This window comes from Dermacentor andersoni, chromosome 10, assembly GCF_023375885.2.
Source record: "Dermacentor andersoni chromosome 10, qqDerAnde1_hic_scaffold, whole genome shotgun sequence".
Classification (NCBI taxonomy): Eukaryota; Metazoa; Arthropoda; class Arachnida; order Ixodida; family Ixodidae; genus Dermacentor; species Dermacentor andersoni.
In genome coordinates this window covers 126251386-126278044 of record NC_092823.1, presented here as the reverse complement: position 1 = coordinate 126278044, position 26659 = coordinate 126251386, and the positions used below count along the sequence as shown (strand labels likewise).

The window sequence follows — 26659 nt, the reverse complement described above, 5'->3', positions numbered from 1 at the left end:
GGGGTGCTCTCGTAACCTTCATGCTTGGAGTACAACTTGGTCTGAGAGAATTTCAGTCATGTGACTTCTCTGATTGCTGTGGGAGTAGCTGAACATTCAGCTTGAGCAGCCTTTCTGTGGCTCCAGTCTCGTGAGGGCTCCACATCTCTACGAATTGAGTTGGAGCGGCATAGAAACCAGTCGAGCATATCATTGTTAGAGGAGTGCAAATAGTAATTTTTACAATCAAATTGAATACCAATCAAATAGTACCAGAAGTGTGTCAAATTGGGCATAACATAAATAGTTTTTGAATAACGAACAGCTGTTCTCACCATTACTGTAAAACTAGACAGAGTAGTGTGGTTGGTTACTCTTTTGGCGAGTTCACCAAGTTTGTCGCATTACAAGTCAGACGCTGGGGCCAGCATTGCAACCATGCTTTGCAGAAGGCTTTGGAGAAAGAAGTTGTGCAGTAGGCTGCTGGTGCTGGCCTGATTCTGGTTGCCAAGGAGCTGTTGCATGTGGTGCAAGAACCAAGGAGACCACCTGGTGCCCAGTTCTTTCCAAGTTGGCAATCGCTGCAGCCTGCCGCGTTCACTCAACCTTGTGTTTGATGATGACCTCCTTCGAATGTTTGAAGGGATGTTCCGGAGACTGGGAAACTGGAATGTCTGTGATGTCTTTTATGACATCAGGCTGTAGAGCCAAAATAGCGTGCAGGTAAATAGTCTCCTAGCTAGTGATGGGCGAAGGCATAACTTGGCTTTGATTTGTAGGAACAATATGCCTCGGCCAATACTGTGGCAAAGGGTTGCTCTGGACGGTTGTGAGCTGTTGGCCATCACGGGGAACAGATGCAGCGGCATCTCCAGGAGAAGAGTGATCTGCCACCAGTGTCCAGAGAGGGTTGAAGACGCGGGCTCAACTGTGAGGCCACCGATCTGTTGGGTTCGGAATGCAGTCATCGAGAACTGGCCGTCTTGGATTTGAACATTTTTGTTTTTATTATCACTGCACAAGATGCTGCACTTTCTTCTTTAGGTGAGCCAAGGTCACCGAAGTAGTGGTGAAATTGAATGCCAGCGTCGTCTCCGAAACGCTGGTTGCGATAGAACCGCAGTGGTGGTGACATGGTAGTGTATCTGCCTTGAAAGCGGGAGGTACTGGGTTCGAATCTCGGTGCTGCTGAAAACCCACTGTTTTTTTTTTCTAATGGCCAGAGGTGCACCACGACGTGGCGCTCAGTTGCTTATAAGGGTTCTCATATAGAAAGAGGGCCAGCCCTATAGAGATTTGCGAGGGTCTCTTGACGCCCTTTGTCCCCACTGCAGCTTTGGTGAAATTGTCGAGCATCTGCTGCTGCCGACAGACAGGTGCCGCCACCTGGTTCTCCCTACCTGTAAAATAGGTACAAGCACGTTCCTGGCCAGGCGCTCGGCAACTACGGGAGTTCCAAATGCTTGGAAGGACACCCACCTTTGGGGAAGTGGCGGCATGGGACTGCCGAATTCGTTCTTTTTCTTCTGTATTATTTCTCTTCTTTTTGAAGGAATTCGGCGGGTGCAGGCTCCTTTCCCAAGCCAACAAAAGGTGAAGAAAACTGCGTGCTAGGCTGGGGTAGAACTTGTACCCATTTTCGACAAATGGGTGGGTGCTCGGTGGCAGTGGGAATCGAATCAGTGACCTTCTGCAGCCGAGGCGGACGCTGCACCCCAAAGCCACGGTCGCGGTCTTTGAAGTGGTGGTTGCAAACAATGTTCACATCCTGGTATTAATTATGTTAGCAAGTGTCTATTATTACATTGCTATTAAAGAAGTGCCGCCTCGTTTTTATTTTTTTGCTGTTGACAAAACATGCAGCTGGGCATGTTAGCAATCTGTACTTTCTGGAAAACCCGTCACAATATCTAGCTGGCTATGGCATTGTGCTGCTCAGCACGAGGTTGTGGGTTTGATCTCAGAAGTGGCGGTTGCATCCCGGCGGAGGCGGAACACAAGAACGCTCGTAGTGTGTCGTGCATTAAGTGCAGGTTGAAGTACCTCATTGGTCAAAATTAATCCAGAGCCCTCCACTATGACATCCCTCATGAGTCAAATGCCCTGTGCAGTTTTAGGATGTCGAACCAGAGAATTCAGTTTTTAATTTTAGCTAGACCAGCCCACAGTTGGAAGGCTGAGGAGTAATAAGACATTGCTTTGTTCTTGTCTTGTTAGTCCTCACTGGTCACTATGGAGTGAACTCCCTAGTGACCACAAAAATGTCTGAAAAATCAGACCCCCCCCCACACACACACAGATGCGTGCCTTTAACTGTCCTGAAGGGCGCAAATCACTGCAGTCACGTCCAAAATATCCTTAAAAGCCTGTCAATGCCCTTTTAGTTGTGTCAGTGCTCATACTTTGACATGATACTGTGGGTGTGCGCATGTGAATTCAGGAACACATATTATGTTTCGCGACAGTGGCCCCTTTACACTTTTGGTATGCTTCATTGCAATGCACTGCATGCGCTTGACCGCGTAACACGGCTGCATTGCGGCGAAGCTGACTTTTGGGAACCGGCACTATGCAACAACTCTTGCCATGATTCCCGTGCTTCGATGACACCAGCGTGGATGACAAAGGGGTAGTTGGTGCCATTGCCGACTGTGGCAAATCTTTTAAATGAAAAAGGCGGTACCGAACAGTAGGAAGCTTGTTAGCAAACTTCGAAATAGCTAGGACTAACAACTGCACAAAACAACTACTACGGCTGCCAGCGGATCAGTGTGTGAGAGTTTTTTTTTGAGGCTGTGAGATAATCAAAAGGCCAGTGGTGGTGGCTTCAGTTAATGCTGTTTTGGACCTGTGGTTACGGCAAAAAGTTCGTAAAATCAGACCAAGAAGGGTTTTGGCGTCTGAAATTTCTGATGTTCCTATACATTGGCTCTATCGGGTACGTGGCAGGGCCGTAAAAGCATTTGAATTATCAGGCATAACCGAAAAATCGGTCATTGACTGTGTAGGCAAGCAGAAATAGCAGTGGTAGTTTATTTTTGTGTTGTGCAGGTGATGACGACGCTGGTGCGGGACCCCTCTCTCTGCCGGCTAAGCAAACAGCAGCTCCTGGTGTTGCTTACGTATGTCGAACGCGACGTGTACGACCACTCCAGGCAGAGCGTGGCCTTCGCCCTGCTCAAGGTGAGAGCCGTGAAAGTGCAGCCTTTGTCAAAACGAGTGGAGTGCTCTGGTCCTGGCTTTGTCATGCTCGGGCTGCTTAAAGAGGCTTCTAGGGTGAGGGTTCGCGTCCTCTTTTGGAGCTTCCAAGCACAGCAAGGCCAGCAGGAAAGCCAGGAGGCATCATAGAGCCAGTGGAAATCACGTACAGTGTAATTTTAATCTTTGGAAAAGCTGCTATAGTGCTTCACTTCGCTGTTCCTAGCAAGAGGAGGTGCATTTGAGGTGTAACCCAATGTGTGCACAGTGGCATGGGATAGTGCATCAAAAGCAAAATTATTGACAAACTAATGATTTTTTTTAACACACTCCTGATTGGACCTGTGCTGCAATGTCTGATAATCTGTGTGAAGTTCCTTGGTACAAAGAGTGTAGGTAGGCAGCTGGGTCTTTGCTGTTGATATCAGTATCAGTTGGTTTACTTCTTTGTTTTTCACGACGTTTTTCCTCTGGCATATTTTCAAAGTGGCTAGATAAGTTCTTTACAAGTTTGCTGGACATAAAGTAATTGATGTTCTCACATCTGACGTTCCTGTATATTAGAGTTCTCGCATGGAGTGCACATTCTGTAGGCTTGATCTGTACGCTTGACAAAACTCGTTGAAGTCTTCAACATTCTTTATTCATTGTGAAACTGTATGCTTTTCATGATTCTGAAGATGCAAGAACTGTGGTGAGAATGAATGTAAATTTTCAGTAGACAAAATTAATCAGTACCTTATTAAGTGAATAAGTGGCACAGTGGTGTTGCCTTGACACTCTGAGCAGATAAGAATAAATCTAACAGAGGCTACTGGCTTAAATTTTCTAGGGTGGGTGAAGAACAAGAGTTGTGGGAACATTGTTGCTCTTATTGTCTGCACTGTGCCCATTTGCCTACATATATGTGTAGCGTGTCTGTAGACAATGGCCACAGTGCATCTGAAAGGCTAGTGCTTTGCTGGAGCATTGACTTGAATTGCAACAGCCTATGTCCAACAAGAAATGGATGCTTAGATTCGCACGTAAGCTTTATACGTGTCATTTATGAGAACAATTGGGAATGCTTAGATTACAGAAAATAGTGAATGTCATGAGCTGCTGTGTGAAGCACAGCTCTACATCGCCGACCAGAATTTAGCCCTTTAGGTTGATGTTGCAGAATCGTGCTTACCGGCTTGCGTTTGGCGAATCAGTTCTGTGGAAGACCACAAGGTGGAGAAAAGTTCATGAAAGGAAGAGATCATCCGCCTGAAGTAGCCCAGTAGCTATGACGTTGCGCTCCTGCGCTTGAGGTTGTTACGGGTTCAATGCCAGCCGTGGCAGTCACATTTTGATGGGAGCAGAATGCAATAACGCTCGTTTTGGGTGCGCTTTAAAGATTCGTTAAAATGGATGTTTGGGCGAGTTGTTAAGCCATATTTGAAACAGAACAGCGCGGTTTTGACGGGGATAGCGCTCGTCTGTGTCGTTTCTCCCTGCTTGTCCCCGTCAAAGCCGCGCTGTTCTACGCTTTAAAGAACCCCAGGGGGTCAAAATTAATCCGGAGTCATCTCACTATGGCGTGCCTCAGTCATCATGGTTTTGGCGTATTGAACCCCAGAATTTAATTATCTCAATGGCAAAGATTGTCATTCACCAGAGTTTAGCACAAAGCTGCACAAGAAACCATATTGGTCTTAAAGAAAGAAAGCATCACAGTTGTAAAAAAAAATTGACCTTTTCAGGGGGATTGAACTTGGGACCAAGAATTTTTGGGGGGCGATCGCCTAACCACTTAGCTCACCAAGGAGGCCAGCAGATCACAGGGCACGGGTACGAGGCACATATCGTTTACTGCGAATTTTACCATTTAAGCCACCTGCAACAAGTTTGAGTTTTGTCAAGCAGCAAGATGAAGTACTGTATTTATTTGAATATAGAGCGAGGTTTTTTTTTCCCTTAAAATCCTTGGTGTCAAATGCACCCTTCTCCTTATATGCGAGGCTGATAAGTTCAGTCACTATTTCAATATGGCAGCAGCAACGTTGTATTTCTGGTAATCCAGATTTTAGGTGACAGTGCATATTGTAGCAACTAATAAGCCTTGGCAGGTGAGGCAGTACACTATTTTTGCGCTTACAAGTCCACACCGAGAATTCGAAAAATAACAGTAAAGTGGGGATGCAAGTCATACATATGTGCATTCTGCCTTGTAGCGTGGCTTCACTGTCATTGCGATAATTCCGGGGGCTTCCGATTATTCGTCATTTCGGGCAATCCCCGCCCAGCCTGAATAAGTTGTCGGCTATGCTGTGTCGCATTATATTGCATTCTTTTTCTTGGGTACCTCAACTGGCAGCCTCGCCTTATCGTGACCGCCTTATAAACGAATAAATACAGTGATTCGATTGCAGACGACCACTGCGGTCTGCCGTGAAGCACTGCGTCTGTGCCGAAGTAAATTTGCGCTTGGTCTTGATGGACTGAAGGAACAGGCAAACCATGCAGGCCATCCTCCACCGAAGAGTGGATACCGACGAGCTGCACGACTTGATGGACAAGGTGGCGACCATGAGCATCGAAGACGAACAGGCTCACATTCGGGGCCAGTGCCGTGAGGTGAGTCTGGGGTGAATGCATCACTTACGCGTTCTGAGCACTTGCCGGTGCACTTGCGCGAGCGAACATGAAGACAATGTTTCGTTCGACGTTCCGCCATGCTGTAACCTTCGCAGTGCAAGGCATTGAAGTAGGAGTGTATGACGCTTAGCAAGTGTAAAGGCTGGCAAACAAGATATTTATGTGGATACTGAAGTTGGTCCGAAAATGCTGGGCCTGTTATCATCGACATCATTGTAATGCAAAATTTACTGATGTGTTTGTGTGTCAACTCTCTTGAATTTGTTCTAAAGCCTACGAATCTTACTTCCCCACGTTTCATTGCAAGAAACAAGCAAGAATGTGTTGCCCTGTGGGCAAATTAAGTGTTCCCATTCATGTCATTCCTGGCTGTACCTTCTAATTCTGGTAACATCTTGACACACATTTGTGACAATTCTTTCTGCTCTCTCATCTTCTGTTTTGTTAATCGTAATAATAAATAGTAGTAATAATGTATATTGCATCATATACCGAGCACATGATGCTGGGAACTAGCTGTAAAAGCTGTCAGAAATGACAGCTTGACAGAACCACATGCCCTCGTATATTGACTGCAGTACATCAGTAACAGAACAATACGTATTTTTATTACAAATAAGGGGCAAGGTACAGTGAGTGAAAAGAAAAAAGAAAGGTTACTAAGAGTAAGAAGTACTGCACCTCGCGCACAAAGCAGCTGAATCTGAAAACTTTTCCCTTATGTCTAGGCCTATCTACAGTACGTTCTCGACTACCCGATGAAGCGGCGCATGAAAAAGGCGGTGGGCTTCTTCACGGCGCAGCTGGAGTACAGCACTGAGGCAGGCCGTCTCTCGGCTCTCGAGATGCTTGATGCCTACTCGAGCAAGTTTCCACAGGTGAGAGGGCTGGGCAAGTAATTCTTCAATTAACAGTAATTCTCGTGCATTTTCATACCTTTCAATGAAGTCAGTTGCCATGCATTTGCATACCTTTAAATGAAACATTTGCACACTTCTCAATTAACTTAATTTGACACATTTGAAAACTTCTCCACGAACTCAATTTGATACATTTACATACTTTTCAATGAAAGTCAGTTTGCATAAATTATCAGGAAAAAAGTTAATTTGCATACATTTTAATGAAAAGTGAATTCTACAGCTGAGAGGCAAGGGCAGAGTATTGACGAGGAAACACGTGCGGCAAGTACTGACGGAATGATCACCAAAATGTCACTGGCGATTATGATTTGTCAAAGGTTACTCCTTTGGGGAATTGTGGGAACATGTGACAACTGCTGGGCGATGACAGACCAAATGGACAAGTCAAACATTTCGCTGAATGCGGCCTCGCTACCATGTTCCCTGCTTATTCGTTGTTTTCACTTTTGATGTGGATCGGGAACGTGCTGCTGACCGAGCGCTTTTGTGCAGCACACGCTGTCTCACTACGCGCCCACCCTGTTCGTGCCCATGGCGGCGCGCCTCGTCAATGACCAGTCGCCAAACGTGCAGCGGGTCGCTGCAGCCGGCATCCGGAGCCTCCTCGGCAAGGTCTGATCTCTCTTTTCTCTCAAATTTCCTGTCTAACGTGCACGAATGCCATTGCGTAGTATTCATTCATACTACGCAGTGTGCATGCCATCACTTCGTTCAGTCATCATTGCAAGCTTTCACATCGCCCTCTTGCAGTACGAAAGCATTTACTCTCCTCCTCCCCCCCAATTCCTTTCCTGAACGTCATTGGAGTAGAACCGCAACTGCCTTACTGTAAACATTTGTTTCCATCAGTGATTTCTTGATTCCTTAGCTTACATTAGCTGCTAAAGTGCGTGGTACAATTTACTGAAAATGTTTATTAGTAGTTTTCAACAGGAGTGAGCGACTATTCGAAACTCCCAAATAACAAATCAAATAGTGACCTATTCGTTTCAGCCTTCAAATTAAATAGTTACTGTTCGTAAATGCAAATACTTTTTGAATACTTTTCGAATATTTAAAAATGTCAACTGCCTCTAATTAAACATAAAATTGTAGCAAAAGTATGGTAAATTTTCAACCCTGCAGTTATATAGTAGGGGTGCGTGAATATTCGAAAGGTTCGAGTATTATTGATTATATTTTAATATATTCGTGTTTGACTCGAAAAATAGATATTTGAAAATGTTCGAATATTCGGTTGGATACAAATATTCGAGTCAAATCTGATATATCGCTGGCCTTGAGGGAGCCAACACGCTTCTCAGCATTTGTTTTTAACAAATCTAAAAATATTGGGGCGATATTGTGCTGAATTGTGTGATTTCGTGCTGCTAACAAATTTTCGCTGTTAACGCACGTTTGTCCGCTAAGCATCTAAACTTTGTGGGAAAGCCAGCCTCAGTGTCAAGGGGCAGTGGTTTGCGGACACCGAGGGTGCAATTTTTGCTTTTGTTTTTGCAGCACCACCCCAAATTCTGAGCTTGTTGTTTGACAGCAAGTGCATTGAGTGATGACTGGCACAGGGTCAAACTTCCTGCTGTTCGGTGCCGTGTTTTTCATTGAAACAATATACTCATTGGCTTGATTTAAAGCACCCTACCCCCTCAAAAAAAGAAGAAAGAAAGAGAGATTTGCCACTGCCAGCTGTAGTGCTGATTCCGCCTTTGTAATCGTTGCCGATGGCTTCGAAGCGCGGATAGCATGACAGGCTGCATAATGGCGGTTTCTAAAGTCAGCTTCGCCGCAATACAGCTGTGTTATGCGCTGAAGCATACGAAATGTAGAAAAGTGCTGCGGATAGCAGTGGGTACTCCATAATTACACACGCATGCGCCTGCAGTCTTCTGTCACAGTGTGAGCACCGATACATCTAATAACTGTACCGGCAGACCTTCAGGGATATTTCGGACATGCCTGTGGCAGTGTGAGCTTGTACGGGCGGGCAGGAAAAGGCATGCATTCATTTTTTCGGACTGCCCGATTTTTCTGATGTTTTCGCGGCACCTAGAGAGTCCGAAAAATTGGACGTTGACTATGCCTGCTGCCAAGATGTTCTTGGCACTTTAATATTTATTCTTGAATTCGTTCCCTTTTTTTCTTGTTAATTTGGGCGTGCCCTTTAACACACTCCCCTCCTTAGTATGTGGGAAGAGGTTGTGAGGGTTAACAAATTCATTGAGTCTTTAAGTAAAAATAATTATTTTCTTCCAGCTGGATGAGGCATCCAGGAACCCTTTGCTCTCTGTGGTTCTGGCATGGTGCAAGGAAAAAATGGTGAGTGCTTGCCCTTTTTACATTTTTAATTTCTTAATATGTCCAGGAAGAATGACACATACCAGGTATAACTTGTGCCAAATTTGATAACTCTGAGTAAGCTGTAGAACAGTGAGGTTATATATGCAAGTTGTACCTTTGGATCCGGCTTCATGACAAAGAACCTTTTGGTAGCTGTGAAGCCATCCTCAAAGGCAGTTTGCGTTGCCGTGAGAGGGCACCGTGGTTCAACTGACAACAGCCGTGCGGTGTGAAAAAAGTAGCAGTGAATAGATGGACAAGATGATGTGGCTTCTGAGGCATTTGTTCTCACCAACAGTTTTTCTGGGCTGGTTTTGCAGCAAGTTGAGCCTTGTGCATGGTTGTTCAGGGCAGGTTTTATGTGTGGAGGTGCAGGATTGTCATGACATTGACAAAAGTCCCTGTCACCATTTGCAGTTGTGGCAGCGTAATATACAAAGTACATACTTGTTATACATGATTTCTTTGTGCTTAGTAAAAAAAGTTGCAGTTTCTCCCGAAAGGCAAAGCATCGATTGCAATAGCAAATTAGTAGACAGCTATACGAAGTAAGAATAGTAGTTTTGTTGGTCGTATAAAATTGTAAACATTTAGCTTAGAGCACCTAAAAATGTTCTTGCGGTATCTTAGTAAAGCTCGTTCGTTGCTGTCTGCTTTTGTATTCTGCTTTTGTATTCGCCTAGAAAATTCAAAGCCAAATAGTCAAGTCTTTCCTTGTACTGAATGCTTTTTTTTTTTTTTTTTGTTCAGTTTGCCACCAGGCGTTTGGGAGCACAGACGCTGGGCCTGTTCGCTGAGGTGGAGAAGGAGCGTTTTGAGCGTCACCTGGCTGACGTGATGCCTGTCCTAGTCGAGGAGATGCATCCTGACAAGTTCCAAGAGGTACTGCTCATTCTTTGGAGATGTGTTTGTGATCCTATGAAACCATGCTCATTATTTCATGACACTGTGCTTGCAATTTAATCACACTGGGCTCACGATGCCATGACACTGCTTGTAATTTCATGATGCTGCGAATGCCCAGTTGTCTCTGACTCTTTCTGCTTTTACATGTGGACATGCGGTCGTTGCTTGCGACTCTGTACATTTGCTCCTAGTTAGCATGGCTAAGAAAACTTTTCTTCACGCGTCGAGGTGTTTGAAGTTCGTAATCAGGCTGTCTGTCAGCTTAATGTCAGTGGCATTGTCTTCAAACTTGACACCCCCTGATCCACCACCACACCCAACTGTGTTTCCTTTCTCTTGGCACGAGTGCCAAGGCAAACAACCTGTTGGACAGCTGTTTATGTGCATTCAATAACCTGGTTCAAGTTCTTCTTCTTCCTTGTAATTTCGGATGAGAAGTTGGCTAACAACATCTGTTCTGTTTGGTGTTCCTTTTGAGGAGTTGAAGAGCTTTGTGGTCGGTGTTTCAGCTTACGGTGGAAGACATTGAGCGTGCCAAGGACCACATCGCCTTCATGTACCTGGTCTCGCTGACCAAGATAGTCGACGCCTGCAACGTGGCCCGGGCTCCTGCCACGCAGGAAAGCTTTGGGATGCTGTGTGGTGAGTTTGCGGTGTTTCTAGTTGCACTTGTTGGTCTTTCACTGTTACAGGGGAATGGCACTGAAATCTGCGCTGCCTTTGTCAGATGCAGCAGTGTGTAACATATCTTTGTGCCCCTCCTTGTCAGACTGTTCCCCCGTAAAAGTGAGCTTGATTATTTTTAATGCATTCTGATTGTTTGGCGTAGTGTTACAAGCTGTAAAAATGAAATGGTTCTGCCACGAGTCAAACCTCTTGTGTGATTGTCCAGGTTATGCAGAGACGTACCTGCTGTATCCCCACGACTGGGTGAGGTTGGCGGCATCTCAGTTTTATGGCCGGGTGTTCGCGGCGTACACGCCGGACGAAGTTGCTGCAGCGTGCGACCCTGACGCTGAAGCGCCTTCTTCCCAGGACTATTTGTTGGTCGACACGCCGTCGAAGGTACTCAACTTCTGGCTTTTCGTGCTTGTGATATGTTAGCAGGTTGAAAGAGCTTCTTGTTAAAGAAGTCCTAAAATGACATTTTTAACCTATCTTGTGTCAAAAAAGGTCCAAGCACTCTAATCCTGTGAGCATATACTGGCAAGTGTCAGAGCACCATGAATAATTTATTACTTGCATCTACAAATCAGCTTCGGTACATCATGAAATGTGGCTCGCTTCATTCCTCTGATCACTGGGGCTGCCATACGGGAGTGCAGCCAGGATAAACACACACAGCTCTTCAGCTTTCTTTTTTATGAGCAACATCATTATACCTGACCTTGTGTTACATGATGTTGGCAAATTTTGCCCTCTGTGAGGAAGTCACTGTAATGTCAAACATTCCATGACCAGTTTCGTTACCAAATTAAGATATATGACCGGTGATAAGGTTTTTCTGACCTTAATGCTTGCTAAGTGTGGTTCTATCATGCGCGCAATGCCTGTGGTAAAGTTTCTTCAACTTCAAAAACATTTGCAAGTACCCCTTTAACGCTATAGCACCAGCATTCTTTATATAGAAAGTATGGGTATGCATATATTAAATAGATTTCAAATCTGATATCAAATCGAATCAAGAAAAAAAAAGCCAAATACCAAATCAAATATTGAATATCCAGATTTAACACAAAATTTAATGCTTACAAATTTTGGGCAAGAAAACACAGTGCTGCATGTGCTCGGGAGTCTCCTAGCATTGCAGATCAAGAATGCGGCAGTCTATAAGTTGAATTGGGTAAGTGGTTAGATATACAGTAAACCTTCACTCTTATTACAGGGAACACCAAACTAATATGCCAGCACTGGTTGCAGCTCAGTTCTAGTATATGACGGCATGGGAAATGTTTTTTTATCAATAGAATTTTCTGTTGAGCAAAGTCACGTTCTTTTTTCCTCTCTGAAACTGATGAATTAGTGACACTCATTTGTCTCAGAACCAATGAGGTTCTCAGTTTAATAGTGCACCTCTGTTTTGTGGCAATCTTTTATTTACTGCAAAAAAGTTTTGCTTTCCAATTTTTCTATGAAGTACAGAAGGGCGGGCTCAATGTTCCGGCAGATGGGTTATGTAAGGCCAATTTGTGCGATAGACGAAACGACCGCACATCATGTGACTCGATCACCGCTCAGCGCGTAGCATCGCTGACGGTGCAGAACGGATGCCGTTCGCAGCAGCTTCATTGTCAGGCTCGGTGCGTGATTGGCCATATGCCAAAGATTCTGAAATTTAGAGAGTCACGGCAAATTCATGCGACACTCTCCATTACCCTCCAGAGGACTCCAGCCTCAAGATCTCTTGTCAAAAACGCCTATTTCTTGGCCTGCCCTAAAAAAATGTTCAAGCAATAATAGTAGCTCACAATGTCTGATTACGGTATTTACACTATTCTAACACCCTCTCCTTCTTGCTTTTTCGTTTTCAATGAAATTTGCGGCGCTTGTACACCTTAGAGTATAACACGAGTGTAGTGCGGCGAAGCTGACTTTGGGAAACTGCCAACCACTGGGCTTTGCCCATTTTTCTTGCTATAAAATTGGGTGCGTGTTGGATTTTTACTTTGTTTAGAAGCTTCAGTGCAATTTCTACATTAGTTTTCTACTTTTAACACATAGAAAGTGGGTGGGCATTTGTTTCGGGGGTGTGTTAGAATAGGAAATTTAACTGCTGAATAAACCAGCATTAACATTTTTTTGCCATCTTGTTTAATTGGACCTGCCGGATAATTTGATCAATTACACTGCAAGCTTCTTATCGTTTGTGGTTTACTGGCTCACTGAAACTGTGGAAATCAGTAGCAAAGCTGGTGGTGACGCCTTGTGGTGCTTTGTCCGACTATGGCATGTTAAAAATTTTGTCACAGGAGCGTTTCCGTTTAAGAAAAACCGTAAAAGGACTGCACTTTAATGATTATGTCGCTGCCAAAGCTTTACACCAGCAGTTTAGTGGAGTATGGTAAGTCACTGTTCTATTAGCTTTGTGTGCTCTCTTGCTAAACTCAGTGTCACAAGATTTCATTACCACTGTTGTTGCTGGTTTAAAGCTGTCTGGTAACCCAGCAAACTGCAAGCGGTAAGAAGTTTGAGGACAAGCTAAACCTCATTAATATTACACAGGGGCTTGCAACCGTAGCCATATAATGTATTTTTGTGGGTAAAAGTCGTTATGTGTGTTTACGCGGCCATAGTGTGTGATTGTACTTTCCATGTGGCAGGTTCGAAGCCTTACGGAGAAGTCCTGCTCTCAGTTCCAGCCGGATAATGTCCTGGAAAAGATAGCTGAGCAGGTAAGAGACATAATTTCTCTTGGCTTGACATCTCTACGTTTACCTGTGCCCTGCTTTGTGAATTGTATTTCTGTTATGCCCATTGGAACAGTTGTATTAAAAGAGCCAATGCATCAATCTTGCCTAATTTCGCAGTGCTTGTGAGGGGTCTTGACGGATTTGCTTTTATTTACGAATGAGATTGGTGGGAACAACAGCTTGAAGTTTGTTTCCACACCAACTTGCCCCGACTGGCTGTTTGTGGGTCTATTTAATTGCTTTTTAATGAAGGAGTATTACATTGCATTCTAGAAGAACCAAGTTTTCATTCAACCTAGAAAGTTTTGGTTCTGAAGTTTGTGACATTGTGCTGGCATACCGGTGTTGAGGATTCAGCGCTAAATTCTTCATTTTATGTAATAATAAAATTTTTTTTACACCATGTTCGTGACAGACTTTTGACAGATTATCAGTTTAAAATCACTTTGTGTTGTTCTCTAGCAGTGTCTCTTTAAAACTGCCTTTGTCAATGATGTTTCGCAGGTCATTCGAAACCTGATATTCCTGACTAGGGTGTCGGTGCGTGCCACGCGTCTAGGCATCGACACCTTGCACCCCGTAGACTGGATCGTGAAGAAGGTGTCACACCAGGCCCATGCAGAGGTGGTGTCAAACCCACGGTCCATCGTGAAGGTTTGTTGTGTTCAACAGCTACGTTTTTTTAAAGGCAAAGGTTTCTTTGCTTCTTCCTCGCGGTTAGGTGTGGACCATGGATTTCTTGCGAAATAGATCTGTGGATATTTATACGAAGCTTTGGTGTGCTCATAGGCACACCAACCTTTTAATGGAATAGCGTGTTATGTTCAGCGGTCCTTGATCATCTGCATAATTTATTTTTTTGTCTGATCCTTTTATTTTGTCAGGCAATCTGCTGGCATTTGTTCAAATGCAGTGCTAGGTGATTCATCATTGTACAGTGCAAAACAGACTAAATAGGGAATGCGCTCATTCTGGTTGCTGCTGAAGTCTTTCTGGACCTTCCTGAATTATGCACTGTTGTTGTCTCGATGCAGCGCTCCCATGTGTTCAAGTTCCTGGCTGCCATCAGCCTGGACCTGACTCGGCCGGAGCTGCGCTCGCAGCTGCAGCTCATTCTGATGCCCATCTGCCGAGAGCTCGAGGACCAGTCGCCAAGCCAGAGTCAGTATGCCTGGATGTCCTCTGCGCTCATAGCAGTCGCCACTCTTGTCTAGCATGCGATTCACCAGATGCAGCATTTGTCTGATGCAGAGTGCTTGCTCATACAGTTGATGCAACAGTGCTACTGAGGTGCTAAATTAACTGTCGCATTCTTGGAGCATTCTCTCGGATGAGCTCGTGGTGCAAAAGTGCAATGGTCTCGAGAGAAAGGTTGGGAGGGTTTCACCATTCCAACAATGTGCACACGCCCCCTGCTTTTTTCACGGAGTGATGATACACTGCCTAAACTGCATTCAGTGGCATCTGCCCATCACGGTGGTCGCCTGTTATCTTTCTCAAATGCCATTGTTGATCCATTGCAGAAAATCCAGAATGCCGTATTTACTCGAATCTAAGCTGACCCCCGAAAGTCCAAAACCAGAAGTGGGGGTGGGGAAACTTGCCTCGAATGTAGGCCCAACAAAAACGCGAGGACAGCGTTCACAAAATGAAAACAGCATTTATTCAATATAAACATGGCAAGCTTGTTCTACATCGCTATTTTCCTTATCGCTGGCATCTCCTCGTTGCAGCTGGCGCGTTGCTCCCTCCAGCGTCGGATATTTTTGTCATCGATGCCAAACTCCGCGAGGCTCAAACGTTTCACGATGCCTCTGCAGCTAGCACAACTTTTCATTTGAGAGCAGCAGCATAGTGGCATAGCCTGTTTGGTGCCATTACAATTAGGCCACGCCGCACACTGATATGACGCAGGTCAAAATTGTGACATTGCTCGTGTGCTTCAATTGGCTACTGGTGCGGCTAGTAGCGACTGCGATACTGACTTTTCTAGATGGCGCTAGCTATACACCATATCCATTTCAATTAATAACTGGTGCATATATTAATATCCTTGAATCTAAGCCAACCCTAAAGTTTAGTGTATGATTATATGAGAAAAAAAAAAAGACTGTCGACCTAGATTCGAATAAATACGGTTTCGAAGCTAGGGTAGATGTACACCATGACAAAGCAAGCTGCGCTATTGGCTAAAGATGTCGCACTATAAGTGAGCTAATGTATTATTACTCCTTGAAGAAAGCAAACAACGGAAAATTTTTGTCGCTTGATTCCTAGGGTGTTGTGACCATTTGGATAGTGGAATTAGTGCTTGATAGAAGCACCGTAATAGAAAAAAAAAAAGAAAACTTGCATGGGCGATTTACTAAATGCAGCTGAAGTGACCGCAGGAAGAATTGCCATACGAACTTATTTTAGGGATATATTTATTTCTGAATGAGGATGCGTGGGTTGCCTGGGTGAACTACATATGCATGTAATTTGTTCTTGTTGCCTGTCACATTCAGATGAGGAGATGAAACAGATGGCAAACGAAGCAACGACCGTCATAAAGAAGGCAGCGGGCGTGGATGCATTCGGCGCTGCCCTGGTGGCACTGCAGGGAAAGCTGGCCGGCAAGAAGTTGAACAGAAAACGGGAGAAAGCCCTGGAGGTGAGACTTGGACAAGTTGTTGCATGTGACGGGCCGGAGGGAAATCACAGTGAACCTGTCGGGAACAGATTTTTTTTTTTTTTTTTTTTTTTTTTTTTACTTTGGAGCGCTTGCATATTTCTATTGAAAGTATGGCTGTTTTTCAAGTCTGGAATTGAATGTGTTTATTCAATGTGGTTTGAATATCTTGTCCACGCAGTCTATGTGAATACATCCAGTACTTGTCAGTCGGTGAAGGTCATGCTGCATTGGCACCGCAACTCGTGCCTCGAGCTACAGGATATTTTATGCACGTGGAGTGAATGTGCTTTTAGATTTTATGAAAGCCTCAAATACTGTTGGCAATGAAGGAACCTGCAACACCATAGTGCAAACACAGAAAGGGCACTTATTACTTCATTTATACATCAACTATTCAATATACAAGTTCTCCAATGAGGTACGCTGAGAATATCTTCCGGGGGGCGGATACCAAACGAATAATGTTGGTCCATGCTGATGAGTGTCTAAGGCCTAGGTCATTCGCAGGCGTCCCACTAGCCGAAGTGCATTTGCAATTTGGAGGCAGCATGTGCTAGGGCCATGAAGACGGTTGGCTATGCTCGTGCCGTGCTCAAGCCATGTGGCAAGCCTCATGCGGGACAGTCCCACACAGCACCCTTGGGCGTATGGCTATTCTATGTGTGCCACCGTCCTTACTGCAAAGAGGAGGAAGCAAATTCCTTTGACACCTGAATTATTGCCAGATGTCATCCAAAACTTGCACCATCTTCTGTCATTGCTGCTATAACAACACCAGCGCTTGCCACCTTTTGTACGTCACGCGGGGAACCCAAGTATCAGGAGACACAGGAGCTGTGGGAAAAACAAACATCAAGGGACGCGAGACAGTCGAGCTTCCCCACAAGCCACAGGGCATAAGAATGTTTGCTGCAGCAACATTTCTTGAAGTTCCAATCCTTGTGCGTGATACCTACCGGTGGTTCATTAGGGAGTTGTGCGCATTTTTTACTTCAAGGTGCAGAAGGATGGTGCCACGGCACGTCAAATTAGAAGCAAATGGAATTTTTCCTCTCCATTGATTTCTAGCAGAGGCTTACCTTGCACACTGCAGGAAAACCCTGCGTAACTACGCAGGGAAAATAACCATTGTGACCCACCCATGATCCACATCGCAGTGAACGTGTTCGTCATCATCATCATCAGCCTCGTTATGCCCACTGCAGAGCAAAGGCCTCTCCCATACTTCTCCAGCTACCCCGGTCATGTACTAATTGTGGCCATGTTGTCCCTGCAAAGTTGTTAATCTCATCCGCCCACCTAAGTTTCTGCCGCCCCTTGCTACGCTTCCCTTGTAATCTTCCCTTTTCATTACGTGTCCTGCCCATTTCTTTTTCTTGATTTGAACTAAAATGTTATCAATTCGCGTTTGTTCCCTCACCTAATCTGCTCTTTTCTTATCTTTTAACGTTACACCCATCATTCTTCTTTCCATAGCTTGTCGCGTCATCCTCAATTTAAGTAGAACCCTTTTTGTAAGCCTCCAGGTTTCTGCCCCGTACATGAGTACTGGTAAGACACAGCTGTTATGCACTTTTCTCTTGAGGGATAATGGCAGCCTGCTGTTCATGATCTGAGAATGCCTGCCAAACGCACCCCAGCCCATTCTTATTCTGATTATTTCAGTCTCATGATCCGGATCCGCAGTCACTACCTGCCCTAAGTAGATATTCCCTTACCACTTACAGTGATTCGCTACCTACAGTAGAATCTCGGTGATACGAACCCGGCTGGTACGAATTTCGGTGTGATACGAATTCGTTAAATTCCTCCGCCCAAAAGCATTGTGTGCAATGGGCCAAAATTCGGATGTTCCGAACACTTTTCCGCGTCGCGCCGGGTGATACGAACTTCGGTACCGCAACCGTCGAGCCACCACCAGCACAAAAAAAAAAAAAAACACCGGCGCAGCGTGCGCCCGTGCCGGTTTGGGATTCCGCGTCAGCAGGGAGGCTAACGAGGCAAGGGAAGCTTTCTCGCTCTCTCTCGTTTTTGGGGGCGGTCTCTTCGCCTTTTTCTTTTTATACTTTGTTGTTGCCCGAGGCTGGCGCCGCTGCTTATTGGTCCGTTCGTCCTGCGAACCAGCCAACCCAACCCAACCGGCCGAGCGCGATTTGTCCTCTCCACATTTCTCGCGGCCCTGCGCGCCCGCTCCGCCGGTCTTTCCGCAACAGCCAGCGAGCAGATCGTCACGCTAGCAGCAGCTCCCGCTTCTTTGTTTCCTCGTGCGCGACGACTACGGAAGTGCAGCGTGTTGTTTGCGTGTGTCGTTGAGCATTGATCGCGAAGGTACTGCAATCAGCAAGATGTCGCGAAAGCGGAAGGCGCTGTCCTTGAAGGACAAACTGGATATTTTGAAGAAGGTGGACGAAGAGCCAAAGAAAAGGCGCATTGACATGGCCAAGGAATTAGGCCTGCCAATTTCTACGCTGTCTACCATCGTCGGTCAGCGTGACCAAATTATGCAGAATGTGCAGCACTTTGGCGTAAACTCCAAGGAAGCAAAGACTGCTCACCATGTAAAGTTAGAAGAAGTTCTGCTAACATGGTTTAAAGAGGTCACCGCGGCTGGCGTCAACGTTGACGGAAAAGTTCTGCGTGAGAAGGCTGCGGACATCGCACTCACGCTTGGAATTGAAAATTTTCAGGCCTCTGGTGGTTGGATTCACCGATTTAAGGCACGGCATGACCTCTCCTACAAAACCGTTTGCGGCGAAGGGAAAAAGGTTGACGCCTCCGTCGTTGAAGATTGGATGGCAACCACGCTGCAGTCTCTCATCGCGGGATATGACGCTCGCGATGTTTTTAACATTGACGAGGCAGGGCTTTTTTACAACCTTCAGCCCGAAAAGAGTCTCTGCTTCAAGGGCGAAGCCTGCCAGGGAGGACAGAAAAGTAAGCAGCGTGTGACTGTTTTGTTTTGCTGCAACGCTGACGGGTCAGAAAAAATGAAACTGACCGTCATTGGAAAATACCAAAAGCCCCGATGCTTCAAGGCAGCCGGTTGTTTGCCCTGCACGTATAAAGCCAACAAAAAGGCGTGGATGACGTCGGCTCTGTTCATGGAGTTCGTGACATACTTGGACAATAGGATGTCATGCAAGAACAGGAAGATTGTTTTGCTGCTGGACCAGTGTGCGGCGCATCCAAAGCACATGACGTTACAGAGCATCAAAGTGGTATTCCTGCCCCCGAACGCCACTAGTCATTTGCAGCCACTGGATGCTGGCATTATAAGAAACGTGAAGCACCACTTTAAAGGTTTGTTGGTGCGCCGCCTCCTTGCGAAGATTGACCGCAAGGACCCAAATATGCAGATCAGTCTTTTGGACGCCATGCATTTTATTGCAGTGGCCTGGGAGCGCGTCTCCCCTGCAACCATCGCGAATTGTTTTGCAAAGTGTGGGATTTTTAAATCCGCAGTGGCTACCACCTCGCAAGTGCCAGATCCATTTCCGGTTGATGTCTGGAACCAGCTTGGCGCTGACTGCAGTGCCGACGATTTCGTCACCGCGGACGACGATCTCGTCACCTGTGGTCTGCGCACAGTGGAAGACATCGTGGAGGATGTATCGTCGCAGCCTCAAATTTCGACCAGTGACGATGAAGAAGACGAGTGCCAAAATGGTGAAGAGCAAGCACCGTCGGCAGCCGAAACCATGCACGCTCTCGATATTCTGCGGCGTGCTGTGACGTCCGAGACCGTGCGTGAGAACACCACAGCCCAGTTCTTCAGCTTCCAAAATTCTCTGCTGGCCGACCTCGCGGAGAAGAAGACGCAGAAGGACATACGCGACTTTTTTGCTCCTAAATAAATTTTTTTTGTGCGTGTCTCGTGGTTTCGGGACAGATTTTGCTCCTTTTTTGGTGATACGAAATTGCGGGTGATACGAATATTTTCGCCTCCCCTTGAGATTCGTATCACCGAGATTCTACTGTATCATAAACTGCTGTTCTCTTCCAAGACTGTTAAACATTACTTTAGTTTTCTGCAGATAACTTTTAGACCCACCCTTCTGCTTTGCCTCTCCAGGTCAGTGAGCATGCATTGCAATTGGTCCCCTGAGTTACTAAGCAAGGCAATATCATCAGCGAATCACAAGTTACTAAGGTATTCTCCATTAACCCTTATCCCCAGTTCTCCCCAATCCAGGTGTCTGAATACCTCCTGTAAACACGCTGTGAATAGCATTGGAGAGATCGTATCTCCCTGCCTGACACCTTTCTTTATTGGGATTTTGTTGCTTTCTTTATGGAGGACTACAGTGGCTGTGGAGCCGCTATAGATATCTTTCAGTATTTTTACATACGGCTCGTCTACACCCTGATTCCGTAATGCCTCCATAACTGCTGAGGTTTCGACTGAATCAAACGCTTTCTCATAATCAACGAAGGCTATATATAAGGGTTGGTTATATTCTGCACATTTCTCTATCACCTGATTGATAGTGTGAATATGGTCTATTGTTGAGTAGCCTTTACGGAATCCTGCCAGGTCCTCTGGTTGACATAAGTCTAAGGTGTTCCTGATTCTATTTGCGATTACCTTAGTAAATACTTTGTAGGCAATGGACAGTAAGCTGATCGGTCTATAATTTTTCAAGTCTTTGGCGTCCTCTTTCTTATGAATTAGGATTATGTTAGCGTTCTTCCAAGATTCCGGTACGCTCGAGGTCATGAGGCATTGCGTATACAGGGTGGCCAGTTTTTCTAGAACAATCTGCCCACCATCTTTCAACAAATCTGCCGTTACCTGAACCTCCCCAACTGCTTTCCCCCTTTGTATAGCTCCCAAGGCTTTCTTACTTCTTGCAGCGTTACTGGTGGGATTTCAAATTCCTCTAGACTATTTTCTCTTCCATTATCGTTGTGGGTGCCACTGTTACTGTATAAATCTCTATAGAACTCCTCTGCCACTTGAACTACCATATAATGCGGAATATAGGTCGAGGCGGAATATAGGTCGACCCCCTTACATTGAAGCAAAGAAGTCAACATAAAAATTATAAGGCACAAAACTTCGTTTTATTTAGTGGTGCCGCCAGACTCGTTACCTGCTCATTCGTTTGAGCTGTCTGAACTCTCGTCCGAAGACGACTGCTTTTCACTGGCTGCATCCCACAACATGTCATCCTCGGTGCCGTCCAAGGAGTTGCTAATGCAACACTTCTTGAATGCCTGCACCACCATATCGTCGGGCAGCGAGTGCCAAGCCGGCGACAGCCATGTGGCCACAGTGGCGAGAGGCGGCCTGCGCAGCCGGCCGGTTGGGGTCGTCGGGTTGTCGCCGGCCATCTACTGATTATATTGTTCACGGACACGGTCTTTAAAGGGCTTGTTGAGCACGACGTCCAGTGGCTGAAGTGTTGACGTCATGTCTCCCGGAATGACGGCGAGTTCCGTCTTTCCGTCGCGGAGTGCCTGCTTCACACCTGCGGTCAAGTGCCCGCGAAAGGCATCCAAGACGAGCATGCTCGGACACCGCAGGAGTGCGCCGGGTCGCCGATTCCAGACGGTCTTAATCCAATTGAGCATGAGGGCCTCGTCCATATAGCCCTTTTCATTCACGCGAACGGCATCCCGCGGGAAAGCCTCTTTCGGCAACGTCTTCCTCTTGAATATTATGTATGGGGGCAGCTTTCTGCCGTCTGAAGTACACGTGAGCATCACTGTGAAGCCCGAATGCTCGTTCCCCGTAGAAGGAAGCTTGACTTGTTTTGCGCCGCGTTCGCACACTGTGGTGGGCGACGGCATGTCGAACCACACCGGCGTTTCATCAGCGTTGCCGATCTGTCCCAACATGTAGCCATGCTGCTGCCGGAGACGGATAACATAGCGCTGGAATTCGACCAGCTTGTCCTCGTATGCCTCTGGCAGCTTCTGGCAGATTGATGTGCGCCGTCGAAGTGCGAATCCCTTGCGTCGCATGAAGCGACGAACCCAATAAATGGAGCCCTTGAATTAATTGTTCCTTGGGCAGTCCGGATTCTCGGGCGATCTCAATAGCTTTGATACGGATGAGTTCTGCTGTCACTGGCAAAGATTTGGCACGATGCTCGCGGACGAAATCCGCCACCCTGTCTTCGAGCTGCGGGTGCACCGCGCGGCATAGCCACCAAGGAGGCGATAACGATGCGGATGCCGAAAGGTCTGCGCTCCTACATGTTGCCAGACGACTATTCATGTTGTGCCAAGGGCCGGTATATAAGTCGAGGGGTAAACTTTCAGTAATATTTTTTGGAAAAAACCTCGACCTATATTCCGCACTATATGGTATCTCATCCATATTAGTAATGATATCGCCGGCTTTGTCTCTTAACGCATACATCTGATTCTTGCCTATTCCTAGCTTCTTCTTCACTGCTTTTAGGCTTCCTCCGTTCCTGAGAGCATGTTCAATTCTGTCCATATTATACTTCCTTATGTCAGCTGTCTTACGCTTGTTGATTAACTTGGAAAGTTCTGCCAGTTCTATTTAGCTGTAGGGTTAAAGACTTTCATACATTGGCGTTTCTTGATCAGATCTCTTGTCTCCTGCGATAGCTTACTGGTATCCTGTCTAGTGGAGTTACCACCGACTTATACTCCTTAATGATGCCCATAAGATTGTCAGTCATTGTTCCAACACTGAGGTCCTCTTCCTGAGTTAAGGCCGAATACCTGTTCTGTAGCTTGATCCGGAATTCCTGTATTTTCCCTCTTAGCGCTAACTCATTGATCGGCTTCTTATGTACCAGTTTCTTCCATTCCCTCCTCAGGTCTAGGCCAATTCGAGTTCTTACCATCCTATGGTCACTGCAGCGCACCTTGCCGAGCACGTCCACATCTTGTATGATGCCAGGGTTAGCGCAGAGTATAAAGTCTATTTCATTTCTAGTTTCGTCATTCGGGCTCCTCCATGTCCACTTTCGGCTATCCCGCTTGCGGAAGAAGGTATTCATTATCCGCATATTATTCTGTTCTGCAAAGTCTACTAATAACTCTCCCCTGCTATTCCTAGTGCCTATGCCATATTCCCCCACTGACTTGTCTCCAGCTTGCTTCTTGCCTACCTTGGCATTGAAGTCGCCCATCAGTATAGTGTATTTTGTTTTGACTTGACCCATTGCCGATTCCATGTCTTCATAGAAGCTTTCGACTTCCTTGTGAACGTGTTAGTGTGTGTTAAGGGGGGACACCCCACTTAAATTTTTATTTTTTATTTGTGGCCACAATTTGATAAAACTTCCATCACTTATGTATTTTGACATGCTGATTTCAAATATTCAATTGGTTTTCCCATGCAACAAGTACTTTTCAAAATATAAGCAATTCATGTTTTTTTGTATGGACTAATTTGGAGGCAAGTTCTCTCTACAATGCTGGCTGTTAATGAAGGAGACTGACACATCAAAATAATGTTGAATGATCAGAGGTTGCAGTGCTACAAGAATGAATGTTCTAAACTGATTTATGCCGAAGTTACAGCATGTCAAACTTTTGTAAGCAGAAGGCATTTGTGAAACCCTGGAGAAATTATTACTTTTTCAAAATTTCTGTAATGATATTTGTTCACATTTTAGGCCTACTGCACTCCCAATTTGTCCACCTTTCTGATGAAAAAAGAATTATTGCAATAAGATGAGTAGAACCAGAGATATCGTCACTCCAAAACTACACTACCATCAAAAATGTCGTTTTGAGAAAACGAGAAAAACTTTCAGGACATGTTCATAGTGATTACGGCAAATGCTTGAATACTAAATTGATCTAGGATGATACAGGGGTCCAACCAGGCAAGAATGAAACTTTCGCTTCTTTAAGGGGGACACTAATTCAAATAATGTTCATGATGTTTTCCATCAATATTAAGGGGGACACTAATTCAAATAATGTTCATGATGTTTTCCATCAATATTAAGGGGGACACTAATTCAAATAATGTTCATGATGTTTTCCATCAATATTCATGAAACTTTCCATTCTTGTTAAGACTTTTGTGCTGATTTCAAATATGTAATTATTTTTCCAATAGGCCATTTAGTTCTGAAGATAAATGAAATTCATTATTCATAATTTGCAGAAACAATGGGGGGGGGGGGGAAATGCGCTACGAAATTTGTATTGGCACATGCCTGGGTACTAGAAAACATAAGGAACATCATGGTAGGAATACTATTTTGATATATCAAATATTAGTAATTTTATAGCAATTCAATCTTTACTGTTCGAATTGTGGCTACCCTACTGTCTTATCTAAAGCAGAATTGAAAATTTTTAAAGCATAAATTCCAAAATCTGACCCTACATTGTGTACAAGTGAAAAGTCGGTGTTTTGAGAAAACGAGAAAAAAGGAATACATTCACTTTTAATCAAAAGTGCAGAAATAATTTTGCATTACTTTGCAGTGAAATTGGCTAAAAGCCACCTGGAATGTAGTCGCTCTGACCACGGCCACCCAAATGCGACAAAAACATCGTTTAGCGCCGTTCGCCGATTCCCGGTGACTTGCATCGCGCGCGCGGCAAGGTTGTTCACGAGGGTCGAGCTCCATGCCGACGCGATATCGCCGCAACACGCGCACGTGATAACGATCTTTATGGCGAGGCCAGATTACCGTTCGCTTTTGCCTACTGCGACGCTGCCGCCGCACACCTTGCACTTGACGACATCAGTCCGCTCACGGAGTCCTACTGAGGAAAGCGAAGCCTGCCTCGGCGTCGACTGGCGCGGCTGCAACGCCGTCGGCGCGAGTGAGCAAATCCAACACCCGCTTTTTTGCTGGCGTTGACGCAAGAACTCGAAGTTTTTTTTTAGCATTCATCTCCCTCTGCAACAAATCCGCACGCTGCAACATTGCAGTGTCACGCCGAACGCAGCCGCTGTCCGTAACGACTTCACTCATTTGTGAGCTGGCTAGGCCCACTTCGGCATCATCCGCGGTTTCGGCATCATTTGCGGTTGGCGGCGAGCTACTCTCGATGCTTTCAGAAGGAATGGAGCGCTTTTGAAAGTTATAAGCTGATCGCTTCTTTTTGCCGAACTTGTGCCTCGTGGCGAACTTTCCCGGTGGATTGGACATCGTTGGGCATGGTGCCAACAAACCTACGAGACGCGCAGTCGCGTCGCCTGCGCAGTGGAGCAGACGATGGGAACCTCGCGCAGCCAACCACAGCGCGCGTTTTTGGTCACGTGCGCTAGTCAACGAATCGGATCGCGCGTTCGGGCTTTTTTTCTCCCCGGATTTCAACGTCACTGGCGTACCGACGGAGTCACTTTTGGCGGGAAATTAAAGAAGGAAGGCTCCTCTTTCCAACGAGACCAAGATGGCTGCGATCGCGCGCGTAGAAAACGAGCTACGCGCCGCGATAAGAAGGGCTGTTTTTGCGCGGAATTCAGCTCACAGTGATGTTATAAATTGATATTGTGGACGAAATACTCTTCCCCGAGATTCGAAACTTGGTGAATTAAAGGAATATTAGCTGTAGATATCGAAAATTTCGTTTTCAAAAAATCGATTTTTTCGCAATTTTTTCGCCGCAAAGAGCCGTGTCCCCCCTTAAATGTACTCGACATGTTGAGTAGCATGCCAAGCTGTCAGCCAGGCTAACATCTCGATGTTCTCATTAAACTCGGTGTATCTCTCATTCCGTGATATTGTGACTGTGTAGTGGTCGAGAGTGGAACTGCCAAGTAACATTGCCCAATTTACTTGTCTGCAGATGGTCAGGAACCCCGAGGCAGGAGCCCGCAAGAAGATCAAGCTGCAGTTGAGGAAGAAGGAAGCCCTGAAGCGCAAGAAATCTGTCCAGTTTGGCAAGGTTAAGAGGCGAAAGGCATCATGAGCTTGTAAAGTACCTTGTAATATATTCCTTTTGTGGCAAATAATGCCATGTAATTGTCTTCTGTAATTAAAGAAAAATAACTTCAATAGATGCTGTGCAATTTCTTCATAGGCATATACATTGAGAACAGTATAACTGCATTGAGAAGGCTTTCCACCAGTTGTCACGACTACATGCTTGACTTACCATGGTTCATTGCAGTTCGGTAATTACTAATTAATTAGGGGTTTTGATATCTTACAAGATGATCCTTGTGGCTCACTGGTACAGATGCAGGGTCTGCCTGCACGTATCACCAGCTTGTCTATTTGTCTTGCACTGTGCAAATCCGCTATAATCACCTGCGTCTGCAAATTCTTTGTGTTGTCGTGTGCAATACTAACAGACCCCCTTCTTGTATTGACCTAATTTTGTGTGGCAGGTAACAAAGTCATCGTCATTCTTGCTATTCAGGCATATAACTATGCCTTAAACAAGAATGAACAGTAACTGTCCCATCAAGTGGTGTCCAATTAAAATTGGAAAAATGCCAGGTCTTTTGCTATTGCACACACCTGTAAGCGCATTCACGAACATAGCCTCGGGTGATGCTAGGAGTGAAATGGGTCAAGAGATGTGGAAAATTGTGGATGAGCTTTTAAGAGCCGACACTGAGTAAAATGTACAGTATAACCCTGGATGTGTTTCTTGTTCATGTGTTTTCCCGGCTATAATGTTGCTAAAGCCCGGTACTAACGAAGGGCTCATAG

The 26659-nt window shown here is 45.5% G+C and overlaps 1 protein-coding gene across 1 annotated transcript in view; it reads left to right on the top strand.

Annotated features, from left to right (window-relative positions):
* LOC126543682 (small subunit processome component 20 homolog) overlaps positions 1-25998 on the top strand; it is a 90814-nt gene extending 64816 nt beyond the window's left edge. Inside the window, exons 50-62 of the mRNA XM_055078150.2 lie at positions 3031-3162; positions 5668-5778; positions 6528-6677; positions 7215-7334; positions 8973-9035; positions 9807-9938; positions 10472-10604; positions 10855-11027; positions 13283-13354; positions 13877-14026; positions 14407-14533; positions 15880-16025; positions 25788-25998. Of these exons, the coding sequence (XP_054934125.1) occupies positions 3031-3162; positions 5668-5778; positions 6528-6677; positions 7215-7334; positions 8973-9035; positions 9807-9938; positions 10472-10604; positions 10855-11027; positions 13283-13354; positions 13877-14026; positions 14407-14533; positions 15880-16025; positions 25788-25910 (1632 nt within the window). The 3' untranslated portion in view covers positions 25911-25998. The remainder of the gene's footprint in view (positions 1-3030; positions 3163-5667; positions 5779-6527; positions 6678-7214; positions 7335-8972; positions 9036-9806; positions 9939-10471; positions 10605-10854; positions 11028-13282; positions 13355-13876; positions 14027-14406; positions 14534-15879; positions 16026-25787) is intronic.
* The last annotated feature ends 661 nt before the right edge of the window (positions 25999-26659 follow it).